Raw genomic sequence first — 26,895 nt, 5'->3', positions numbered from 1 at the left:
GCTGTGTCCCCGAATACAAGTAAAGCTGAATATTTGAGGATGTGGGCTGCCTTTAAGCATCTCAGTTCCTCAGTTTGTTTAATGTAATTAATACCAAACTTCTCGATGTGAGTCCAACAGTAACAGAAGAGGAGAAGGGGGAGTGAAAGAGAAGGGGTGAGGGGAAAACAATACAGAGAATTGTTGGCAATAATGGACAAAATGTTATAATCACATATCAGCTAAAGTAAACTTTTTTTATAAGTATGTTTATATTTAAATTGTAACACTTTTAGGTAGAAAGTAACACTGTGTTAACACTAAGTATCAAAAACTGTAGCGAAAGCTGGCATCAAGTATCCGGTCCTATGGATTTAATGTGTGTTAATTAGATAAGATTTAGTTATTGTATGTTGTCCAAACAGCATTTCAAATTAGAGAAGTTTAACGTATTTTACTAAAGAATACACATTTGTGGGGGAATAAAGTGTTTACTTTTCTCTTAGCAAGGTATTAAATTAAGTATTTTTATTGTATCCACACAGAAAGTCAGACATCAAATCTTATAGTATTACCTTCAAAGATACGGAAAGTTTTTAGCAACCTGCAATAAAAGGACATTCACAAGAAACAATCAGAAGGAACAACGTCTGCAGTTTAGTGCTAATTCCTTAATAATATTAAAAATGCTGTTGGTTTTTTATAAATTCTTTAGCAATGAAGTAAGTGATGAAGCAACTAAGACAACATGAGGTGTTAAAGCAGAGAGAGTCCAGAAATGTTGAAGTCATCAACAAATCCTCTCAAGGAGACACTCGCTGCTGTTAGAGTGGTGCTTATAGATGTGTCCTGCTCCCCTTCACTATGCATCCTCTGCATTCTCACTGCAAATGGGTTAACCTCTCCAAAACCTCATCAGTGCAAACACACACACACACACACACACACACACACACACACACACACACACACACACACACACACACACACACACTGCAAAGATGATTGGTATGAAAGAAGAGATGGTAAGAGGAATTGTTGCGCGACAGATGGTCAGAACTTCTTTAAAACCTAATCACTCTAAGGAATAGATAAATACATCTGTACATAACGACTTTGAGGTCCATACAAATATTCGTGATTTTGGTGATGACACCGAGCAAACAGATGTTTTTTTATTCTATGGAGTATGATGTCTCGGCCAGGACTTCTCTGTAGCACGACAATATTGCATTTTAAATGGTATTCTGACACACATTTCAGCTTTATCAAATATTTTGCCTCCTGCTATTTGAGAACTGCAGAATGCCATAGTGCCCTAGTCAAAAGATAGAAAGATAGATTTTTCTACATAAATAAAAGAAATCAAACACATCTTCTGATAAAATGTGGATATTACTGCAGATAATTGGAACCAAGATAAATACATTACAGGAGTTTTTCTAACGCAGATATACTATATTTCTGTGATAATGCCATGCGGACAGATGGATAGATGAGGAGAAAAGGATAAGAAAGATCTAGGACATATTAGGGGGGAGGTAGAGGGGTGTGTAGTGAGGGTATTCGTGTCTGATCAGAGCAGCTAGCAGGGGAGCTGTGTACTTCTGAATAGACAGCTTAGTGGCCATTATTCGCTCTGGAGGATTTGTCCTGTTCACTATTGTTAACCTCAGGAGGAAGCAACACACACACACACACACACACACACACACACACACACACACACACACACACACACACACACACGCACGCACGCACTAAGGCAGACACACATGCGGATAAACACACTCGGCACAATTATCATTTGGATTCTTATTTTATTTCCCATTTCAGTCTTTAGTTTTACTTTTAACATACAAAGACAGATGCACCCATGGCTTCGGAGAAAAAACACAACCACACACACACACACACACACACACACACACACACACACACACACACACACACACACACACACACACACTGCCCCTACCCCCCAGCCTGTAACTCAATAATAGGCCGTTCTATTGACAGACATGCTTGTTCGCTCAAGGAGTCTTTTCTCATTAGGGCTGGGGTCTGTCGCTGGCCCTGCAGGCTCCATTGTCTGCTCCGAGCAAGTTATTAGGCCTTCCCGCTGTAACAACCCCCCCCGCTGAATAGACCTGAGGAGATGAGTGCCGGCGAAGGGCAGGACAGGGTCTGGCAATTAGCAAAGACATGTTTGAAGAGAGGAGGGAGAGAAAAGAAAGGAGGAATCAAGCAGAAAGAGAGCTAGAGAGAGACCTGCGCTACAAAAAGGCTTCTTTTGAAGTTTTAGAAACTTTTGTCTGCTTTTTGCCGCTTCGCTATTGCGCCATCATCAAAGGCAAAGACTGGTTCTTCAACACGCAATATCCCTCTTCCTCCCTCTCCCTCCTTTCTTTCTTTTCTCTCATGTTCTTCTATCTCATTTGTTACTCCTCTCCCAGAGAAGGCATTGGGCCCGCGCTGAAAAGCTCTGTATCTCCTGCAGCCGCTTTGATGTCTTAATGACGACGTGAAGAGCGAATTATGCTCCCAGATTCCCCCCTTCACTCTGCTTTTGTGGCTCTTCAGATTCCAGCAGTTACATCTGGCTTTTCCAATCTCACTGACAACAAGCAGTCGGTATACAACGGAAGAACGCTTGCATTCAGAGCAGCCGGCATGGAAAAACTTGTTTCTCTTATCAAAAGGTTTATCAAAGTTTCAGCTATGTATCCCAAAGCCAGTGTTTTATCTGGATTTGATAAAGCCTCGTTTCAATGTTTTCTTGTCATGTGGTCGTACAAGGCGGGCAGACTAAACTGTTGTTTTTAAAACTCCCACCACGCCATATCTCAGCTCCAGGAAGTTTGATAATATCCTTCTAACGCGTTGTGTTTTTAAACATTGAGCATAGCTGAGGGGAAAGAGGCAGACAAAAATGACTGATTACAGAAAATGACTGTTGACAGAAATATCAAATTAAATGATATGTAATTTGAAACAGACAATGTCAAAAGAAATGAGCTCGAACAGGCTGCTGTTGTTCAGAGCCATCAGGTGTGTGGTGTGGTGTGTGTGTGTGTGTGTGTGTGTGTGTGTGTGTGTGTGTGTGTGTGTGTGGTGTGTGTGTGTGTGTGTGTGTGTGTGTGTGTGTGTGTGTGTGTGTGTGTGTGTGTGTGTGTGTGTGTGTGTGTGTGTGTGTGTGTGTGTGTGTGTGTGTGGTGTGTGTGTGTGTGTGTGTGTGTGTGGTGTGTGTGTGTGGTTTGTGTGTGTCTGCATGTGCTTACTTGTATGATGTGCATTCCACTGCATTATATTTCACATAAAAGCATGAACAATATGTTTTATTTTGCCGTGTGTGAGTTTCTTCCCCATGGTTCTTAGAAAAACACAGAGATGGGTCTGCGGCGCCTCTGCTATCAGCCTGGAGTTTGATCAGTGTGACAGCATGCTGAAAACTGATACTGACACACACACACACACACACACACACACACACACACACACACACACACACACACACACACACACACACACTGACTACAACCAATCTCCTCTACTGTACATTCATCTGTTCTGACTCTTTTTGGTATTTCTGTAACTGCCTTTAGGCTACATTTTTAGTACTGTTGTTTTATCTGAATTCAGAATATTGAATTAATTTGTTGCACATACTGTAGCTCTTTGGCAAGCAAACCAAATCTGACGCCCTTTTAAATGCCTTTACAATCTAGAGATGTCTAGCTGATACAGGATAGTCCATGCTTCCATTCAGCGCTAACATCCTAACTCAATTTCTCTGTATGCGAGCCTTGTTTCGTTGGGTGTTCTGACGCTTCATGCCAACATCGGTCGGGTGTAAGCCGCCGTGACCAGTCGAGTGTGTCCTTTTTCGCTTCTCGGCTGTAACTTTAGTTGGCCTGAAGACCAAAGCTCTCACAAGCAGTGGAAACAGAAGTAAGAAGAAAGAAAGGGAGAGCGGAGGATGTGTCGATGCTGTCAGTCGTGTCGTTAAACAACGAGAACAAGCCGCAGAGTTAAGCTGCTCTGAGCCACCACAGACCCTTCTCCTCCTACTCTACTCCTTCTGTATTCTGCATATATCCATTTAGGACTCAGCATGTGGTAACATAAATGCCACTCTGACACGCAATGAATATGGCATTGGTTTTCCCGTAAACATTTTTTAAAGTATGTAAATCAACACAAATTAGAGAGATGTTCTGCCTCAAGGCATCAGATTCCCTCCTGTAGAGGACTTTGGGCTAAACACATTTACATGAGAGTACGGCTTGATGAAATCTGTGTTGAAATGACAGTTTTAATCAAATACATCAATACCAATATTTGGAAAACATTGTAAGGTTGATTATCTGTGATTTCACAAAATATTCAATGAGATTCAAGTTAAGTAAATGCAAATATTAGAGCAGCTTGAATAGTCTGCTAACCTATCAGACCTATCACTTGATAGGTAAATACAGCACTGATGCACCATGTGTAGGTCATTAACAGGACTGAACTAATTTTGACCACTATAACGTTTTGGGGAGTGATAATGTTGTCATCACAATTCAAATGTTCTTTAAAAAACGTATACTTAATTTGAGTGTGATTTTGGTGATGAGTCCTACCAAACAGATGTTTTTTAATTCTATGGAGTTATAAAAAGGACAGACAGGAATCACTTCTCGGATTATATATTGTCTAATACTATGGTATGGATATAGTATATGCCTAGCTTTAAATGACAGCAGCAGACATGTGTGTTGGACACTACATAATACATGAACAGTACTTACAGTAAATACTCAGTTTCACCCAGTTTCAATACAAGTCCTTCACTGTGAGACCAAACAGATGCAAGCTGCTGAATGTCTTCCAGCACGAACATAGCATCCCACTTTGTGCCTTTGTTAAGGTTTCTGTATTCTTAAATCACAAACAGCTCTGAGTAACACAAATGAGAGATGAACAAAGCAGGCATCCAGGTGAGTCATGTTGAGACGTGGCCCGGTGGCGCATCATGATGAGCGGGTTGGTTTTACATTGTTGTAAATAGTTGTTCATCAAAGACAGCCTGTCAGCATGTAGCCTCTCACAGCAGAGTGTGCCAGCTTCTTTGAAGTTCAGCGAGACGACCGCATATTCTCAACACATACACTAAAACACATCTATCAGGGGTGTGTAGAACCTCATGGGCACTTTAGTACACGCAGATCTGTGCAGAAACAATCATACATCCAAGCATGTGCAAAGAAAACAAACTCCTGCACACATTTGTGGACATGCAGATGAAATAGCAACACTTCAGAGGTCCAGCAGTTGCTTTGAAGTGTGACATGTTTTAAAGCCTCTCTAAAATTCCTGCAGGGATCACGGTTGAAACAGTGGTAGGCAGGCATGGGCCACTAAGAAGCTAGGACATTTTAAATATTTATGTTAGTGTTATATATGTGTAGAGATTATTTATTTTACTGGGAATACTGCGTGGGTGGAGTTAACTGCATCAGGGTGCTTCAATAACAGCAGTTATACATTAGTAACATGTATATTATGTAAAGTTGTTCAATCAGATTTATTTAATGCTTAAAAGCATATTTGCCACTCAAAATGTATTGCCTTAATTAACTTTTCTTACTTAAGTTAAAGTACTATATTTTAAGTATAACTTTAAATTGAGTAAAAATGAACCAAATTCCTCAGGTCACTGTTACATTTCTGAATCCTATTACAATATATTAGATTATTGATGGATTTTATTTTTTTATTGTGGTCTTCACCTTATTTTTGAAGCTTGTAAAGGTAGAGCTGATTTTATTAACTTTAGATATTGCCAGGTATCTTAGCCTACAATAATGCATTATCAGTTATTAGATGATTCATATTTTTGTTTAATTATTCTAAATCTCCTAAATAGTAACTGAAGTTATCAATAAATATATATGGAAAAGGGTGCCTGTGCAACGTAGTGGAGTTGAAGAACTTAAGTAGATATACATGTTTATGTAAATTCCATCATTGAACTAATATTTGTATGTACAAATATGACATGTTTTACTCAGTAACTTACTCTTAAATACTCTGCAGCGCATATTATGAAGAGTTGACGTATAAAACAAATTGTATTATGAATAAGTACTCAAGAGTCATGATTAACAAATAGTCGTTGTAATACATGAAAGAAATCTGACTGCAGAAGGCAATAAATGGAAGAACATGAGGATTCATGAATATTCAGTAATAAAGAGTGGATGCGCCTTATGGAAAGAATAAAGTTATTAAGATATAAAAGGAAAACTTTGTGCAATTTGTACGAAACCTTAAAGGTGGGGTAGGTAATTTTGGAGAAACCAGCTCGAGTGCGCTAGAATTTGAAAATACACAAACAATCTGCCCCTTCCTTCAGACTTCCTTACAGAGCCCCTCCTCCAACACACACGAACGCGCACATGACCAATGAGCGCACGAGATAAGTCTGTGCACAGATGGAAGGCTGACAGGCAGGTACGCCATCCAGTTACTTTAGCCGGGCCGGCTCAGATGATTGGTCGTGCTTTTTACAGCGCCACGGCTTCCACAGATGAAATTGTTTTATGTATTTATTGTCAAAGCATTTAATGTATTCATTGCTATCGGGATGTTAAGAGCATTCCATGGAATATAACAAAAAGTGTTTCTGAAATAAATTACATTCCTCACCTTTAATTGGGGATTTTCATCTTGTTATTTTCCAGCATTTGCGAAAGTAACGCCATGCCAAGTTGTGAAAGTGAATTCATGGATGTAAGATGAGAAAAGGTCAAATGGGTAGAAAGCTACTAAAGTACTAATGAGTAGATATTTAACTAGAGTATAATTTGATACAGGGAAGAGCAGGGTGGGCGAGGCAGAAAAAGATTGAGCGTTCAAAGTGCCGAGCCGAGGCTGGCGGTGTGCGTTTCAAAGGCGGCGCGTGGCCATGGATGTGAGAGATTCGTTAATTCAGCAAAGTAAAGCGCTGCCTTGATGTTTACTAGAGTTACACAGGCAGCAGCTGGACCGCTGCACGCACTCACGTATACATACATGCATACACTACACACACACAAAGGCACCGTTACAGTACACACACAAACACACAGCGATGCAAGTGACAGTGCACATGTCCTCGCTTTCAAGCAGATGCAGGAAGATGCACCAATACGCACTCATAAATACGCATTGCATACACATGGTCACGTGCACCAAGACACATCTTTTGTTTGAACACATTTATTCGCACACAAACATTCAATAACATGAAACCAACAAAGGTAGACGACACATGTTCATAAAAATGAAGTAAAGATAAATCAACAAACATGAGTTAAAAGTAGTATTTGCACAAATACATGCACTTGCATTCAAAAACAAAGACCCATACAACTGTTGTTTCTTTATTTAGTCACTTAATTACAGCCAGATCTTTAAATACAACGACAATTGTGTTGTTTTTTGACCAAACGTATTTGCTTTTTAGGCAAACATGGCCGTTTGAGAAAATGATTTGGGTCCACGATATCATGAAGTTGTTTCTCCGTCCATCACTCTGTTGTGTTTCTGCGTCCTGTCGTGCAATAGACCGTCACGGGACAGAGGCTACGCTTCGCCGATGTGGACATCCTCTATATTTGGGATATGACGGTAGTTTTTTTATAAGCCGGGACGGTTTGAGGTGCAGCAAATGCTAAATATATCTGACCTGGGTGCTCTTAAACAGACCGTGCACCTTCTCCGTCCCCTTAGGAATGACACACGCTGGCGGTTTAAAGTTACGAGGAGTGGATCTCGAACTTTTGGGGGTACAGGTGACTTTTTTTGACAGGTTGCAAATGCCTACAATTAAGTTTATACCGTAGGCCCTAAAAAGTAAAACTATTCAGAAGGTTATGAAAAACTAGAGACATGTTTCAAAATTGTCATATTTTTGTGTAAGAGAACCAATGATTTTCTCTTATTTCCTAAATCTTGCAGACTAGTTACTGTTTGTGTGCTTCAGCCATCAGGTAAAGTAAGCCTTTCAGAAAACCTTAGAAAAACAAGATTTTCTTCAAAATGTTTTGTCTTTTTCGTTTTGAGTGCTCACATAAAACTTGCATAAGTGCAGACAAACACTTGGTGTTGTTGAGCGTGTAAACAGATGTTTTGAGTCAGTCATTTATTCATATTCGTATTTAAAACTGAAGAGTTGCTGAATACTCTGACCACAGGATTAAAATCTGCCTAATAATGCAAAATACATTGATGGGCGAATCTTTTAACTATTCTGTAGGGAACACTGTTTATTGCACACCTGGTACACAGGTGCGTAGGAGAAATGAAGTCATGCAAAATAAATTAATGAACTCCTGCACACTGTCAGCACTTAGTGTGTGGAAAATAAAGGTTCTGACCTTTATCTCATTCATACATACCTTAAGATTCCTTGCTTTAGGTAACTGTGATTTATATTTAATCTGCTAAACCTACGTTTAGTGTACGTTGACACACTCTGTTTCCACTCCTGTGTTCTCAGAGCCCCCTGGGAGCAGCGGACATGAAGTAATGCACTGATTCCACTGAATCATTTCTGTCCTTGACTGGATCTCCTCCGTCATGATAATGTGCGGGGGTGCAGGTTCAAGGCTCTAGGCTGCAGCTGCATGTCCGTCAGATTCCTGCAAGGCGTCCATATCGTCTCCATTTTAGGAGAAATCTCAGTCTGTGTTCCACGCTTGACCCTGGTGCTCCATCAACGAAGTGTGAACAGTGATGTAAAACAGCTACGTGAATAAGCACACACTGCACACGCATGGAATAATGCAAACACACACATATGGAAAGAAGAGAAGAAAGACGAGACAAAAAGAAAGACAGAGGAGAAGTTTACTTTATTCCGTGGCTTATAAAAACTAAATTAACTTATCCAGATGCAGACACAAACACATGCGCGTTATATTAACACACACAGAACACAGAAAACTTGATCCTTAACTGTATGTTTTCAGAACCCATAAACCTCATCACTGTGTGACGTTTATGAGCGAGTGTGTGGAACCACTTGTGCCTGTGTGTTATTTCATCGCTCTGTTGATATTTTACGCTCTGACACAGTCCATGCTCGGCGTTAGTGGAGGCCGGGTTGCTTCGTGCTTTTCTCACTATTGGTTTTCGCCAACATTTTATACAACCAAACCCAGGCCTTGCTGCTAACCTAAACCTGACCGCCAAGGGTAAATGGCCCGTGCCTGGCCGCAGCGTCTGAAAATATACCAGCGCTAAATCTAGGAGTAACTCTGCTGGAAAATGGATCTGGATTTCTAAAGGCCTTGTAAAAATGCGGCATGTTAATCACATATTGTGTATTTGGATAATATCAGATGGAGATTGAATGGCGCACGATTTGTGCTTTGTCAGCTGGAAGCCACACAGTTGAACTCTCTTCCTAACCCTCACTGCTAGAGCGTGGCAGCAAAAAAAGACTCTCGGAATTCCTGGAGTCCTAATCAGAATATAATGTGATACTTTATTGATCTCTAGTGGAAAATATCCTTCCTTTTGCCTCTTTGCAGGGAGGTCAGGGGCCAGCGTCAGCAGTATGAAGGCATGAGGATTTAGTTTCTTTCTCAAGGATACCTGAAGTCAAATCCAGCCTGAAACACTTTCACAGAGTAAAGAAAGTAGAGAAATTGAGCAATGTACAATATGTTTCTGTTGCATTTCTTTTCTATAATGCTAAAAAAAAATCTCCTGTGGATACCTGGCCAGATGTAGACATTTGATGTTTCCAGCAGCTTCAGTGGAGATTGATTTCTCAAAATCTGTTAGCCATCTAAAAGCAGAAAGGTTTGTCTTTTCCTATTTAGACTATGTCAGTCTCTACTGCCCTCACTGTGCTGTAGGTGGAAAGTTATTCAGCAAGATAAACAACGCTTCCAGTTGGCGTAGTTTTGAAAACTGAGAAAATAGTTCTGAATACAAAACAAAACAAATGAAATTATAGTGATTAAGATTTTGAAATATAAGAGATACTGTAAACAAGAGTTAGACCAAAGGTATCTACATCCTTCTAATTGTTGTTAAATGGAGTGCAAACAAATGATAAAATAAAGAATCTCTTCTTGCTTTCATTAGGTATAATTTTTTTTAAGTGTGCATATGTGAAACACATCTCCCAATGCAGACCACAAATCACTGTATGAATAGTGCCAGTTTGCTCCCTGTCCGTATAGGAGTATGAACAAACCTTCAATCTCCAGCCAGAAATATCCATCTAATGCATTGCAGTCACCATAAAAGTAAAGTTTGTAGAGGTTTATGGACAGCATTAAGTGAGTGTCGTTTCCACTTTTTTTGAACGACTTGACAAATGTTAACCACAAAGGTTTATTCTGCCGTTCACCTCGAGTCACCGTGGACCAAAGCACTTATGATGCCACGTAGAATATGAATTACCATCGAGAAGGAACGTGAGAGAGCAGTACACTTGATACAGCTGCACAGAGGATCATAAAAGTTCAGTGCAGAGGGTCTGGAACTATTTTCCTCCTCGCCTGTAGGGTGGTAGGTTTTTACTTCCTGGAACAGGATTTTATTGCTAGCCGCTCCCCTGGCTTAAATTAGATACCTGGAAGCGTTAGCTTATCTGGGATTTTGTCAAGAGGAACTGGGAACTTTGTGGGATTTGCTGTTCTCAATGGCCTTTATTCTCCTGCCTGACTATCATCTGAAGCCAATTGTACTTTCAAGGGGGAAAAAAACTTCACAGTTACATTGTTGAGGCGTGAAACACAAGACAACCAGATGTTTGAAGTGAGATCACGTTCATATTTACTACTTTCGCCATAAAACCGACAAGGACAGTGCGTGGCGTGCTTGTGGTTTGTAGCTTCCTGATTGAACACATTAAAGTCGCCTCCTGTCCATCTCCAGCTAAACTATAAGGTAGACACAGAGAAAGCTAACTACAGATGAATACATATGCTGATAACCTATTACGCAAGTTATTTCCTGGAGGGAAGAAGACTTCACTATATACAGATACAGACAGACAGAAGGAGACCATTTGATTGAGGTGAAGACATTTCTTAAAGATTGGAACCAAAAGCAGCGCCTTGGTAGCAAAGTGGTAACAGCGAATGACATCCTTGAGACATTTGGTACATGTCAAGAATGCAATAAATATGACACAATTGAAAGTAAAATAGTATGTACAACATTATTGATAATCTTTTGGTCCCAATCTATTCTGGAATATAAAGATATTTTTTGTCCAATAGACATAATTATTTCCATGAGTTGAGAAACTAAAAAGTTGAATATGTGTATCATCTGACTTCGTAGCACACAATCGAAACTAAGCTTTGAAGAAAGCCGCTCAAGAGAATTTTTGGTGAGCACATTGTGAGTGGTTTGATGGATCAATGCAGGAATCGGCGCAATCTGCCACCCTCATCTTGTATGATGGAAACCGTGCTCAATAGATGTGAGTCCTCTTGTATGTTTAAACTCAAAACATCTTGACTGAGTGACTGACAGATGCACAGACAGACTCAGACATGCTGCTGCCTTGTTGTGATATGCGGTCAAGGCCATAGCGAAACTAACATGCATGACACAAACCAAATACACACACAAACACACATTAGGTTAACCCGAGAGGAAAACAGCACCTCTGCATCCTTAAAGTATGACTACATTATTATTTCCTCTAAATGTGTGTATGTTTGAGTGGAAACAGCTTTTTGCATGACCATACACAGTCACCCTCCTCCCTCATGCAACCACTCATACCTCTCTCTCTCTCCTCTCACACACACACACACACACACACACCACACACACACACACACACACACACACACACAGGTGGCTGTAATTTAGTCGGTTGAGCCCATTCATGCACAAGATCAAACTGCGGCTTCAGGAATACAGATCTCTGCTAGAGTTAGACACACACACTTAACCACACACACACACACACACACACACACACACACAACTACATATTTATGCACCTTCACTATTTATTAGGGCCCAAGCATCGAGGGCTGGAGCACCTATTACAATTCTCATATTCTTTTATCAATATTATCCATTTCATTAAAATATTGTCCTTTTCCTCTGTATCACCTGATGCTGGCTTACAAAAGGTTTCCCCTTAAACTGTTTTTGTTTAGTCTGCGACTAAAACTGAGCTCTGTTTGACTTCACTGTAGAGACTCACACACTCAGTGTTTACTTCTTCTGCGTGAACACAGACGGAGAAGGTGGAGATTAGGGGATTATTGGGCGGATAAGGCTGAAATGTTCAACATCTCCAATCTGATGTAAGAATGCACACGGCTGGTGTTTGCTGCAGCGGTAAGCAGAACCTACACAGGTTATAAAAGCAGTGATAATACTGCTGGAGGAAAAGCTTTAGAGTGGAGAGATTTTCAAATTGATGACCAGGCATGTTCCTATGTTTGCCACCCTTTTCACTTAGTGTTCAGATACAACTGGAAGTGTTTAAAGGCAAAAATAATGGATCTTACTCAGGTTTTTACCCCTTTGAAAGTTCAAACGTTGGTTGGAAACCTTTCTTTCCATTTTATTATGCTGCTTTTTTGCACCATGTGACCAGTATGTCTATAAAAAACATAATAAAACTGTTGCTTTGCGTGTCGTTGGAGCTACACCAGAAGAGCAACCACAAACTGTCTCCATATATTTCCATATCCATATCTTTGAAAATTATATAACTTTTTTTGTTTTTTATCGTTTTTTAGCATATTGTTTATTATATTATAACTTAGTACTTTTTTTAACGCATGTAAGATATGCAACACTAAGCTGTCTGTGGCTCTTTCCTGCTGTCACGCTGCAAATGTCCCCTCTGTGGGACAATAAAGGTATTCTGATTCTGATCCAGCTGTTGGTGAAGTCACGTCCTTTATTTAAAAACCTAAAATTAAAGACATCTCTGTTCAGTTTATCTACTATGTGTTTTGTATTAACTTAATCGTTTTACTTTTAATAGTTGTAGGTAATCATCTGGATATATTAGACTTTGTCAAAGAGGTTGTGGTTTTGATCTATCGTCTGGTTAACCAATGCAACTGGCTGATGTTAGTCAAAGGAGAACTACTTTGACTCTACAGACTTCCATTCACCATTGTCAGCAATCCAAAGCATGTTTCCGTGTCCAACTAAGCTGCGGGGAGCTGTGCTATGACTTCAACCCTTTAATACTTCTTGTGCAATCCTTCTTCTGCTGTCGGGGCTTGGAGCTAACTGGTTTTGTCTGACCAGCAGGAAGCTACACAATTACTCTCACTGCAACCTAATTCAATTGTGACTTAAACATTGCACAATCTATTCCACTGACAAAAGAATAGAGACTGATGAAAGGCACATTTTAGGTATTTAAGTGGTTATTGTGCATTAACCATTCTTAAATAATACAATCTAAATGTTCAATATACACAATAGGTCACTAATGATTATTTTTAAATAACCTAGCAAAGGTGGGATCCATGTAGCTAAACACATATACAAACACACACATACATACACAGGCATCCTGAGCCTCTTTAAACCTACTTTCCGTCTAAAATGTTTGCCAGTTAAAAAAGCCACAAAATCAACCACAAAATCCCTTTATAAAACAGTTGTTGTGTAGATGTGAGTGTGTCCATGTTAGTAGGTCTTTGTGTGTGCGATTGGCTCACACACATAGGTTTGCACCAAAAGGTCAAAAAGCTGGAAACAATTCCCGGCCGTGTGTTGACGTGTGTTGATCATATTTCAGAGTGCGAGCCCAGAATGGCACGACGTGTAATCGCATTTGTAAATAGCATCGTAAAGTTGCACTCGTAAAAAGTTTCGCTGTTGTCTTGGCCCGCTCCGAAGGGGTCCAAGGGAAGGAGGGGAGGGGGGGATATTTGGAACATACTGTCAGGTGTTGGAGCAACATTTCAGATCAAAATATGTTTACCTCACGAGGATTCTTTTCCCTTGGAAATTGTTTCTGCAAGTGCGATTTAATGAACATTGGGAAATGTCATCACCTCACACTCACGTTACTATTGTGATTACCGTTTATTAAAGACTACACACACACACACACACACACTCAAGCTGTTAATCTGTCATGTAAGCCAGTGTTGTCGCTTTAAGAGAGTAGCCGTTAACTGTGGTGTACGATTGTCTGTTCTGCGGTTACAGTTCATAAATCTCTCTCTGCACTGTCGACTTTTTTTTCCTCCAGCTCTTGTCTTTTCATCTCTCTCCCGTCGCCTCTTGACCTCCTCTCAGAGTCAGTCAGTTCCCGTCTCGTTCTCCGTCGCAGCCTCTTTCGATGTCTCTCTCTCATGCTGTTAATGGAGGACTGTGTAGCAGCCAACTTCTAATCATTTCCATAAGGATACAAGCCCCTCCGCTAGCAAGAGCGTAAATCACAGTGACGTGTGTGTGTGTGTGTGTGTGTGTGTGTGTGTGTGTGTGTGTGTGTGTGTGTGGTGTGTGTGTGTGTGTGTGTGTGTGTGTGTGTGTGTGTGGTGTGTGTGTGTGTGTGTGTGGTGTGTGTGTGTGTGTGTGTGTGTGTGGTGTGTGTGTGTGTGTGTGTGTGGTGTGTGTGTGTGTGTGTGTGTGTGTGTGTGCGCGCGCGTGCGAGCGTGTGTGTGGTAAACGTGTGCAGACGTGGATGGTCGTGAGCTATAACACGCATCCCTCTACTTTGAGATTATGGCGGCTTTAAGGCCTGGAGACTTTTATTTTCTGCTGTGGATCATGTGACAAACAAATGTATGTATGACTTTTCTCGGTTTCTTGATTTTTTGTAAATCGCTTCTTTAAAAAAAAAGTTACAATCAAAATAATAAAAGAGTTAGTTGAGAGTTAACTATGATAGATTTATATAATAATAATAATAATATATGTTTTCATACTGCTGAGGTCCAAAAAGACTAAAAACACCAAACACTGTGCCTTAATTCAAATGGATGTATGCATTTTAATGATTAGTTAATTACTTTGAAAGTGTGTTGAAAGTGCTGATCACATATTCTTATGTCGACAGACTGTTTGTTTGTTTGTTCGAATCAGCAATCCAAAACATAAAGATATTCAATATACAGGTATTTGATACAGAGAGAAGAGGCTACATTTGGGTAATGTTGCTTAATCAATAGTTTGTGTGGAGGATTACATGAGCTGCTGACTACATCTGAAACACGACTCATGCAAACAGAACGTTTCCAGAACACGAACATTACAAGATGTTTTAAGAACATCGATGGTATTACATTTTGGATCGAGAGCCAAAGCTTGTTCATCCAACCGTTTTATTTCAATGGCACTGTGTTATGTTGCAATTTGCGGCAACGTAATTGAAATAAAATATTCTGAAATTACCCTGTTAGAGAGTAAAGTATGTTTGGAACGTGGGCTCTAATGCAGAATGTGTGCCAGACAAATAGAGACAGATCTTTTTCTGAACCCACAACCCCCCCGCCAGTGTAGAAAATGTTATATATCTTGTTTAATCCAACAGCAGTAATAATGGGCTTATAAAATAAGATACATGTGGTTTCATTGTTTCCAGAGTATTTTAACTGAGTTATAATGACAGTGTGTGTTTCAGTAGGGGGTCAGATCACTGACAGGCCAACCGACTGCTGAAGGACGGATGAGTCTGTTCGGCTGCTTAGTAGACGAGTCTGAAGGAGGGTAGATATATTAAAGAATAGGTTTCTAAGGTTCATTTGTCTGACACCAAAATACAACATGTACCATGTTATCCTGCAGCCAAGGCTCTCCTGAAATAGTAATCCCAGAACCGCTGTGGTAAACCAACCAGAGTCCATTTTGTAAACACATAATGAGTTCCTCTGACTTCTTGGTGCTGAATTCTTTGCCCATGACGTTTCAGTTTTAAAGTTGGAGATACTCAATCTTGTATGGCTAGCACTGCTTAAAATAAACAGATTTGGTTGTTGATACCTCACTTATTGCGGACCAAACTGAACAATCTTTAAACTGCTGTTTCCCACGTCAAGAATTAACATCTTGCACAATACCTTGATTGAACATACAGTACCTGATTCAAGCAGTAGATCAGGTTAAAAGTAGAGCCAAGTCGCATCCATGTAAAGATAACATTTTTGATTATGTACGCAGCATTCAGTCGCATTAAACTTCAACTTTTGTCAAAACGGCAATATTTAAAGCAAGCTGCAGCAAAGATAAATGATCTTCCAGAGTTATGTAGAGCTTGTGGTAGCTCCTGTCTGAATTATGAAGTGAGACATTGAAGTGTGATGCGTGCTGTGTCTGAGTGAAGCCTGACTGTGACCGTGGTCAGTTTTTAGGACGAGCGGTGGTTTTCTGGGTTTGTCAGCATCAGGCTGGTTTTGGCCCTGATGCTGCAACAACCAGCCTTCACACATGAGTTTCTATCCACATATCCAGTGTCTCTATATTAAAACCTGGAAGGACATGACCCTTTAGGTAAACACCGGCCCCCTGGACACATTCACACACACAAACACACACTCTTAAACACACACACACACTCACACATACTGGACTGTCAGTACTCATATTCCTGAGCGTGTTCATTTCCAATTGCTGCCTTTTCTCTACAGACCTGAATGTAAATACACGAAGGGGTTATACAAACACATACACTCACTAAGGGGTACCCCGCCAGTGAATGTGTGAAATGTAGCACACTGTTGAACCATTTACCCCCCTGAAGATGAAAAGAGACAGGAATGAAAAGTGGCAGAAAATTAAATAGAAGGAACAGGAATGAGGTGAAAAAGTGAAGGTTGAAATAGGAGGAATGAAGAGAGTAAAACAAGGAATAATAAAACAAGTGTATGGTATGTTTGATACAGTCTGTTTGCAAAATTGAGAGTAAAGTCTGTGTACGGTAATGACAATATATATCACAGAAATTACAGTTGCTATCTTTACGGTCAATGTTTGGGGTCAACTCTGGACTGGAGTATATATCTGCCTTTGTCTTGCTATGCAACTTGCCTTCAAATATGCATGTGTGTATTTGGCAAGGTCATTGGGTGTGTGTGTATTAGTTGTTGTAATCACCAGCCAAAGTATCTGAGCCAACATTAGAAGGTGGAACCAGATCAGAAGAAAACATTTTGTTTATTGAAAGCAGCTGAAGCAGGGAGGGGATATGTTTTTCTTCTCTGCGTGGGTTCAGCTTTAAACAGTCAGAAATGAGCTCTGCACACCTAACCAAAAAAACTGCAAAGTAAGAGGTTATCAAAGTCATCCCACTGACAATGGACAGTTTTTCAGCTGTTGCATAAAGAATGGAATATACAAGTAATGTAAATAAAGTACTTTCTAGCTGCTATTTTACCTTTAATAAAACTTGCATCTTAGTTTGCAGGCAGCAAGGCCGATTTGACAACGCCCCCTTAGCCGTGATATAATCATAATTACTGTACGATTTGACGGTACTTTACTTGAGTATTTCCATTTCCTTCAACTTTAGACTTCTTCTCCACTACAATTCAGAAGCACATATTGTACTTTTAGTAGCTTTAGTTCATTTGAAGATTCACATCAAGGATTTAAATGATCACAAACAAAACATAATGATGTATTATTATCGGTTTAGATAATCGTTATTGATCATTTCACAAAATGTACAAGCTACCCGGCAGTATATTGTAAAATATGTTCATAATGCACCAATATCTATAATCCATTGTATAGACCATTGTGGAAAATACTTTTAGTTTGGATATTAGTGAAGTAAAAGTATTATTTTCTGCTCATTTATTTAATGCTAAATACAATGTACTTTGACTAAGGTAACATTTTGAATGCACAACTTATAGACTATGTCTACACTGCTACCTTTATGTGAGTAATTGATCTTTCTGAATATATTCAGAACATATCAAAGCACATTGTGGGCTATTGCACCAGTATGTATTATATTAAGTAGTGTTCAAGAGTATGATGTTAGTTATGGTCAACACTATAGTTATAAAGATGATACTTATTCAGTTTGCTCTGTGAACATCTTTAGAGGAAAGCTTCTTCAGGTCTTTCTTGAGTGACACTGGAGTCAGAGTAGGGCTGCACGATATTCGCGTTATGCGCATGCACGATATTCACATCGCAGGACGTGTGTTTTTGTTTTGTTTTTTAATTTTTTAGGGCGTATTAAGGAGGCAAATGAACTCAAACACGTCATGTTACAATTACTTTGCTGCTTGATGCAAAAGGAAAACTCGCGCAGCTCTCAGGGGTAGGGGTACTTGAGTGAGTGACATGCAGGCTCTGCATGCACAGCAAACCACCAATCACAACCATTCTTGATCAGATCACAGCAGGATAACCGAGCTAGCTCAGCTTGTTGCTCTGATAACTTAAGATCCAAAAGTCCGGGACTCAAATCCTTCATCCGGTTAAATATCGTTCAAAAAATACCAATTGTATAACATTAAAGTTCAAGAAAATATGGTTTGTGGACAAAAAAAACTGTCTTTTCTTCAATTCCTGTATTTTAAATATATATCGCAGGGGAAGAAAATATCACAATGTCAGTTTTTTCCAATATCGTGCAGCCCTAAGTCAGAGTCATGGTTTTCTGTTGCCTCTCAGGTTCTGATTATCCTCTGCATCAGTATACCAGTACACAGCTGCTACACATATATATGTTTTGAATTTTGGAAATTTTTCGATACTTTTGATGTATGGTTGCAGTGTATGGACAGTGAAAGCGGTCATCCCCCCCTCTGAGTGTGTCTGTAGGGGGTCGGCCTGCAAAGAGAGGTTTACAGGTTCGCTCCACATCTCGGGGAGGGTCCGCTAGCTGCTCAGAGCGTAGAGCATGTTCCCTCTTCACATCAGACCCCGCGCCGCTCGTCTTCAAACGCGCTGCCCTTTTTCAGAACATGCCTTGCATGTGGCGGGAGGGATAGATAAAGGGGGAGTCAGTTGGTGCAACAAGAATACCCCCACCTCAAGTTACCCCTTAGTTAAATAACGGCAGATTGCACATACACGCATAGACACACCCATTCAGGAATTCATATCACATACACACACAAAGACACACACTCATGCTGCCTGCCTGCTATTAATACCAGCCTCCAGGATGCAGGTCATGCCTCGTATTTGCATTACGAAAGCAACTCCACCATCCAAATAGTGATGCTTTTAAGTCATTTGGAGCTGAATTCAACACTCTGAGCTTGCTGGTGGATTTTAAATCCACGCACTTATCCCTGCCGAAATGAGCAATAAACATATCCATTTAAAATCACACACTCTCACGAATTTCCTTGCAGGTGGTCCGAGGCTTTTTAGTCCTTTTTCTTTCCATAACGACCAACAGGTTTTGGTTGAAGTTGCAGGTTCAAGTTAACTGCACACACATCCCTTTACATATTTGGACAGACCTGATATTGCACTGTATCAATACCCCCCCTCTGTTTTAAAGGGCCCCTCGCATACATTGGACCCATCTTGAAGCGGTTCCAGGCGTGAAGGTTCAGACAGATGTTTGTATCTTTTTGATAATCAATGTGGGAAGACCTACTGAGGGACGTAAACCAATACACCAGCGTGAGAGCCAAAGCAATATGATACCGTGGAGTGTGAGAATGGCACATACAGTATGAAGGTATTCAAGAAGGAATTCACTCGATGGATCAAACCATTTCTTTGTAAAAGCAGGTTTGGGGAGAAAAAAAATGAAAATGTGTAATGTTTAGGGCACAAATGATCATGCTTCCTAAATGCCATGAGTCAGGAATTAGTCATTTTAGGGTAAAGTAGAGGCAAGTAAAGGGACTTGTAGCAATAATTTCACTGCTTTCATCACCAGTGAGTGACAACACGTCGCTGGCACAGTCAGAGCAGAGAACAGACATATCACGTAATTTGTCATTTGGTTTTCTGGTTTGAGAAATGTGAAGCGGCTGAGCAATTTCAAATGCGTGGTGGGGTGATGAGGGCCAAGTGCTGTGTGGAAAGTACACTTTGAAAGCCAGAAATTGCCTCTTGCCTTTGATTTGAAACACTTCAGTGTCACCTTACAGCTAGTCTAAATGTATTCCTACTTTTACTGTTGCCGACTATTAACATTGAAAATACAATATTTTCAGATGTTTAAAGTATCAACAGTGATGCTTCTGCTCTCCACCTCCCTACCTTGTAACACTCTGCATCCAATTTGTGAGGGCAATGTATCACTGATAACTTGAATTTATGTTGGACAGCTATGCTGAAACAGCTGCATCTTATAAAAAGAACTGTCAGATACTGATAGAAGACAGAGAAAAAACCCTCCTAAATAATCCATCCTAACTCCCATACACTTGTGAGACTTTATGTATTCTTATAAAACATGTGTAGTAGACCTAGCTGAGCTTTGGTGCAAATGATTAATCTTTATTTTTACTTTAAATGATGCAACCATTTAAAAAGAATGGTATTACAACCAAAAGTACAGATTTACAATATGTATTCGTCTCATTCATAGAGTTTACTGCATCGTGTCTCATTGTATACACTATTACACATGGGCCTACAACCAACCCATTTTTTAAATATAAACCATTATCCAGAATGGATTATTCATATATTAGCCTCACTTTTGATTCATTGTTTGCTCTACAAAAGAGTGAAAATCCCAGTGTCTCAAGTTGAAGGGGATGTCTTTAAATGGCTTGTTTTGTAAGTCTAAAATCCACACATATTTGGTTGAATATGATACTAGACAGAGAAAATAAAAAACAACTCCATATCTGAGAAGCTGACAACAACATGTTCTGTTGTTTTTGCATGAAACATTACTTTTATAACAGTAAATCCTTAATGGAAAAGTTGGCATTAATTTTATGTGGATTAACTCATGTATTAGTTGATGAATTGTTGCAGCTCTACTATTCAAAGGTTGCTAATCTTTCTCTCCGTCACCAGATGACTCCAGTTCCAGAGATGGAGCGGCGGAGGCCAATGGCGACCCTGAACACGCCCCGGAGCTGGCTGGAAAACTGGGTAACCGCTCACATCTCACCTCATCACTACTCCGATAACAAACATTTCAGAAAATGAGAAGTGAGGCTAGAAGTGACACTTTAGATAGCTGAGGGAGTGTGTAACGTTTAAAAAGTACAGCAGCAGATTGTGCAATAAACACCTTGCACACTGTCGGAGGGCCACACACAGACTCACAAACACACACATCAGGGTGGCTGTTTGCTCTGATAATTGGCTCTGACAGAGTGGAGGACAGTCTATTTGTGTGAGGTGTGATTCGGTGGGACACATTCCTCCCCCCCGGTCTCCCTGCCAAGTAATTTAACCCTTTGCTTTTATACAACTCTTCTTCCCCGTCTCCCGCTCTTTCTCTCCCTCTTTCGGTCATAAACATCCATACACACTCACAATTAAAAGTCAACAAACATTTACTCTATTTGTTTTTCCACACACATTCTTTCTTTATCTTTTTTCCACTGCTCACACACGATCAAATGTAAACACTCACGACTATGGCAGAGGCTGCTTCAAACTGACCAGAGCACAGCCCCCTTATTTATTTGCATAGTAATGTGAACACTGCAACCGCTGTTAACCTTGCCATCGTTGGGACAGAAGATAAAATGATTGCCTCCCTGATAACGTCAGTGAGTGTTTCAAGGACTTTAAACACATGTATCTGTTTCGCAAACTATACTTCCTGGATCATATTTCATTCATTGATGAATAAAGGGATGAATCTTGAACTGTGTGTAAATTCAACTCTGTTTTGACTAAATAGTTTGTCATTTTGAAAAATAGAGAGTCAGATAATGAGATGAATACATCGTGGAGTACGGAGCTAGAGATAGAAGGCAGTTAGCATAGCTTAGCATAACAAATAGGAACTAGGGAGAAGCTAGACTGACGCTAGAAATGTGAAAAGTTTGTGGATTAAAAGAAAGCAATGTTCCACATTTTGTAGTGGTTACAAACTCATACAAAAATAGACAGAAAATACTTGCTGTTCTCCGGGTTAAGGTTAGAAGTCCTTAAAATGTCTATAGATTAAACAAACAACCTTTAATAACTATTGTCAAGGTTTGTTGTTGTCTTTATTATAAACGTTGGAGGCAGACAGGCTAGCTAGACATGAAAGTGGTATCAATCATCCAACTCTCAGCAAAAACAATCACAAGTCCAAATCCTGACCTAAACGTTCACCTTCAACCTTGAAATCCAAAAGATCCCAAATCAAGATATAACAAAATGACATCAGTTCAAAATGACATCAGTTAGCTTGAATCTGAAATGGAAATCACTCTCTCTCTCTCTCTCTCTCTCTCTCTCTCTCTCTCTCTCTCTCTCTCTCTCTCTCTCTCTCTCTCTCTCTCTCTGCGTCTGACACACTCTGTGATCAAAGGCGGTGAGTCGGGGGGTCGGCAGTATTTCTACACTGTGAAGTGTGGCGTTGAAGCAGCCCCAGAGACCCAGAACAAGCTGCCCTCTCCCCACTCTGCCTCTCACCCTCTCCCCTCTCACCCTCTCCCCTCGCTCTGTTTTTCTTTCTTTCTACCTCTTCGTGTGCCCTCTCTTACCTTTGCTTACCCGCTCTCTTTGTTCTCGTTTTCCTTCTGCTGTCACTCCAGTTTTATTCCTCTTTAGCAATATGTCAGTGCTAACCTTCATTTGAACTTCTATCTATCTCTTTCCATCTGTTCTCTCCTTCACTTCTGTTTGACTTGGTTCAGCTCAGATAATATGAATCAGTTCATTTCATATGCTATATGTTGTTCATTCTCTCTCACTTTGGTTCAGCTGTTGCTTTGGCTCCTCTCTGTTCTTCTCAATTATTTCCAGCCTAAGCCAGAGCAGTTGAATTGTAAAACGTTAAACTATTAATCATTGCCTTCTATTTATCCTCCTCTCTCTGAGGGTCTATTGACTCAGACCAGTCACAGTTCAGCTGCAGTCCAGTAGCTTTCCTCAGAGTCGAGGTGGGGGGGCGTATGTTTCTCCTGTCATCCTGCCCAGCTTCCCGCCAACAGCAGAGGACTGTATTCCTCTGAGAAATGCAGCCGTAGTGAAATCTACAAACCCGTCACATAACTCTCCCCCTTTGTTTACTCAGAGCTAGGATAATAACTGCGTCTAAAGAGAGAGGCGCAACAGCAGCAGTTTCAGGGTGATTTACCTCCCGGTTGATCGCTATCTGCTGTGGCTAGAACATGAGGGCTGTAAAATCAAGCGCTCCTGTGAATGATTTCCTCTCCTCCCTCCCTACTGGATAGTTCTTTTTTCTTTGATCTGCTTTCACTGCTCACCGATGGTTGTGTTTTTACAAAGAGGGATATTTGTGTGAATAGATACTAATATATTGTATTTGTTACACCAGCATCAGGTTATCGGGCAAGGCACATGATTAAAAATAACATAAAAACAGTCAACTTTAGGAAGATATACACATTATAAATAAGTTAGAATATACTATACAAAATCCAACTTACTACAGGTCAAATATACACAAAGGATACCATACTCATTAGACAAGTGTGCAAAGTAGTTGCAGCTTATATATTGAAAATGTAAATGCATGTAATTTGAATTTGTTAAAATCGTGCAGGGTTATTGAAGGTTAAACAAAACAGGAACTTGTAGAAACTATGAATCTGGCAGTTCTCTGGTAGCCAGAGGTGAGGTGATGAAGAGGGTAGATAAAAGAGAAGAAAAGATAAATAGAACAGATGGGTTTCTGTTTGGTTTGCACCTTAAATAGGAATATGTGTGTTTGAATGGCCCGGATTGGGTTAAGTCATGCAACTGTGCGGAAGGATGTGGATGTTTGAAGAGGTGTAAAGGGTTAACTTGCCATTTTATGTTTTGTAAGAAAGGATTTGCATGAATGAACGGATGTTTGCTGTGGTCGCTGTCTGGCTTTTTACGACCTGTGCAAAGATGTGCATTCATGACTGGATGTTTACAGAGATGTTACAGAGCGGTCCAGACTTTCTTTACGACGGGGACTCACGGATGCATGATTTCAGGCCAAATATGTGGCTTTCTTTAAGGCGTGCAACCCTGGGGCCAGAGGTGCAGGATCAGTGGAAAATGTGTGTGCGTGCGCGCGTGCGTGCGTGTGTCAGCCAGAAGAGGAAGTGATTCAAACATTTTTTCTTAGATTTATTACCTCAAATTAGGTTTGTATATACCAGGAGGCACGCTGCCATATGTTGTAACTGCACAACATGCAGTTCTTGGCACGGCCTGCAGCGATGACCTCACCATGTCTGACCCCCCTCACCACCTCTTTAGTGTTTTCTAAAGTCACTCTATCTCTGACTGAGACCATTCAATTTGCCCCATTTTTCACGTTCGCTAAGTTTGTCAAAACAGGTGAATAGGTTGTAAGAGGGACGTCTTTTTCGGTATGAATGTACTTGTGGGTAAATGCAGATAGTTATCATCTCCTAACTAAGAAATGGATTTCATGGTGCAAAGAAGAAGGGCCACAGCAGAGTATTCCAGAAAATGCAATTAATATCACACTAGCTCTGTGATTCTAGAGAGTTTTTCAAACCACCAGATGACTCTTCAGAGAATACAGAGTACTTCATCCTGGCATTTGTTCTTCCTTTCTTATTAAAAAGTTATATTAATAAACTGTGAATTATGTCTGGTTTAAGAGCAAAGTTGGTATTTGTGTTGCAGCCGCTGACCACTCCATTTCCAAAGATGCAGTAGAATGGAGAAGGTTAGCTGTAGGGCTTTAAAAAAACATATTTCAAAGAATATTATATTCCCAAAAGAAAACAATGAAACAACAACAAATCTAAAAAATGCATTTTTTCTATTCTTTAATAGCAAAATGGTTGCTTCTCTGTAAATGATGAGCTACAGAAACATTCAGCACAACTGCATTCGTGAGCCCTCCCTTTGTGCCGTGGCCTCTTCAGATGACTTGTCTTTGATCGCTCTTTACGTCTCATAAAAGTCTCTCTGATGAGTTCAACCGTCTTTCCCAATCAGTCCTTTTGAAGAACAGAACACTGTTACGGTTATCCGAGAGGACCCAAACGCAGGACACGGCAGAGTGTTGAAAAAAGGTTTATTTTGAGGTGGAGGAGCATGGAGAATAATCCGGCTGGAGAGTGATCCTGGAGCACAAGAAGAACAGGTAAGAAGAACATTCAGGTGTAGAGGAAATAGTTAATAATGCTAAGATGGCTGAGAGTTTTACCACTGGGGTTTAAACAACGATCTGGCGCTGACAAGTTGTGGAACCTCCGCTGATATGCCAGCAGGTGGAGGTTGAGCCGGGAGCCAGGAGTGACAGCCACCACACCCACACAGACAGGGAAAGGGACTACACACACAAGGGAGGTGGCTGGAGAGTACAACCACCACAGTACCCCCCCCCCTTAAGGAACGCCTCCAGGCGGTCTACCAGGGTTATCCCGGTGGAAGTCCCGTACCAGGGACGCGCCCACGATGTTTCACCGGGGAACCCAACACCTCTCCTCTGGATCATAGCCCTCCCAATCCACAAGATATTGGAATCCCCTTCCACGGCGACGAACGTCCAACAATCGCCTGACGGTGTAGGTTGGGTGATCATTGATGATGCGGGGGGGTGGGGGAACACTCACTGGAGGAGACAAGGGGCTGCTGGCAACAGGTTTTAACAGAGACACATGAAATGTCGGATGAACCTTCATGAAGTGGTACATGAATTTAACTCTTTTTGTAAATGTCGGACCTAATCTTGCAAAGACTATTCCAAAACAACATGATGGGCAAATAGAGGATGGCGGAATTGGGGGAAGTAAAGTGTTGCAGTCAATGTTTCTGGGAGAGATAAACAACTTTTAAATTAGATCCATTGTAGACAAATGCAAAAATAAGACTTCGACTGATAGTGATGGGATTGACATGACAATAGTGAAAATGACAATTGACTGCATAATTAAACCGCTAAGCTACATCTTTAATCTTTCATTTCAGACAGGTATTTTTCCAGATAGCATGAAAATAGCTAAAGTTATCCCACTTTTTAAAACAGGGGACAAAAGCCAATTTACCAACTACAGACCAGTGTCATTGCTTTCACAATTTTCAAAGGTCCTTGAGAAATTGTTTGTCCAAATATTTGATAATTCTATTGAAAAAAAGAGTTATTGAGTGAGAGTCAGTATGGATTTAGGAAGAATCGATCTACAGCTTTAGCTTTAATGAAAATAAAAGAAGAAATTACAACAGCTATAGAAAGAAAGAAATACACAATAGGTGTTTGACACCATAGATAGACCATTACCTATTAATTTCTAAATTACATAGATACGGAGTGAGAGGAGTAGTTCTATATTGGTTAAAAAGTTATTTAGATAACAGACAACAATATGTAGAATTTGCTGGTAGTACATCGGAGTGTATGAACATAGTATGTGGTGTCCCGCAGGGCTCGGTTTTAGGGCCTAAACTTTTTATTTTGTACATCAATGACATATATGAAACGTCAACATTATTGCAATTTGTGTTGTTTGCAGACGACACAAATTAATTTTGTTCAGGAGATGATTTAAACATTTTAGCAAAGTGTATTGGACATGAAATGGTCAAACTTAAAAGATGGTTTGATGAAAATAAGTTAACCCTACATTTGAATAAAACAAAGTTTATGGTTTTGCTAATAGAAAAAAAGATGAAAACATTTCACTGTCCATTGATGGAGTTTTTATTGAAAGGGTTTCTGAATTTCGATTCTTAGGTGTGACGCTGGATGAAAACCTGACATGGAAATCACACATAGCACATGTTAAAGGTCCCATGTCATGGCCATTTCCACTGATCATAATTCCATTGTTGAGGTCTACTAGAATAGATTTATATTGTGCAATTTTCCAAACTCACATTGGTTTCTCATACAGCATC

The 26,895-nt window shown here is 40.2% G+C and overlaps 1 protein-coding gene across 1 annotated transcript in view; it reads left to right on the top strand.

Moving 5' to 3' along the window:
- fgfrl1a (fibroblast growth factor receptor like 1a) overlaps positions 1–26,895 on the top strand; it is an 83,047-nt gene that overhangs the window by 42,626 nt on the left and 13,526 nt on the right. The window contains exon 4 of the mRNA XM_034093326.1: positions 20,929–21,006. Within this exon, the coding sequence (XP_033949217.1) occupies positions 20,929–21,006 (78 nt within the window). The remainder of the gene's footprint in view (positions 1–20,928; positions 21,007–26,895) is intronic.

The sequence above is a fragment of the Pseudochaenichthys georgianus genome, chromosome 10, assembly GCF_902827115.2.
Source record: "Pseudochaenichthys georgianus chromosome 10, fPseGeo1.2, whole genome shotgun sequence".
NCBI classification, from domain to species: domain Eukaryota; kingdom Metazoa; phylum Chordata; class Actinopteri; order Perciformes; family Channichthyidae; genus Pseudochaenichthys; species Pseudochaenichthys georgianus.
The sequence above is the reverse complement of the archived record's forward strand: the minus strand, read 5'-3'. Positions and strand labels throughout refer to the sequence as shown.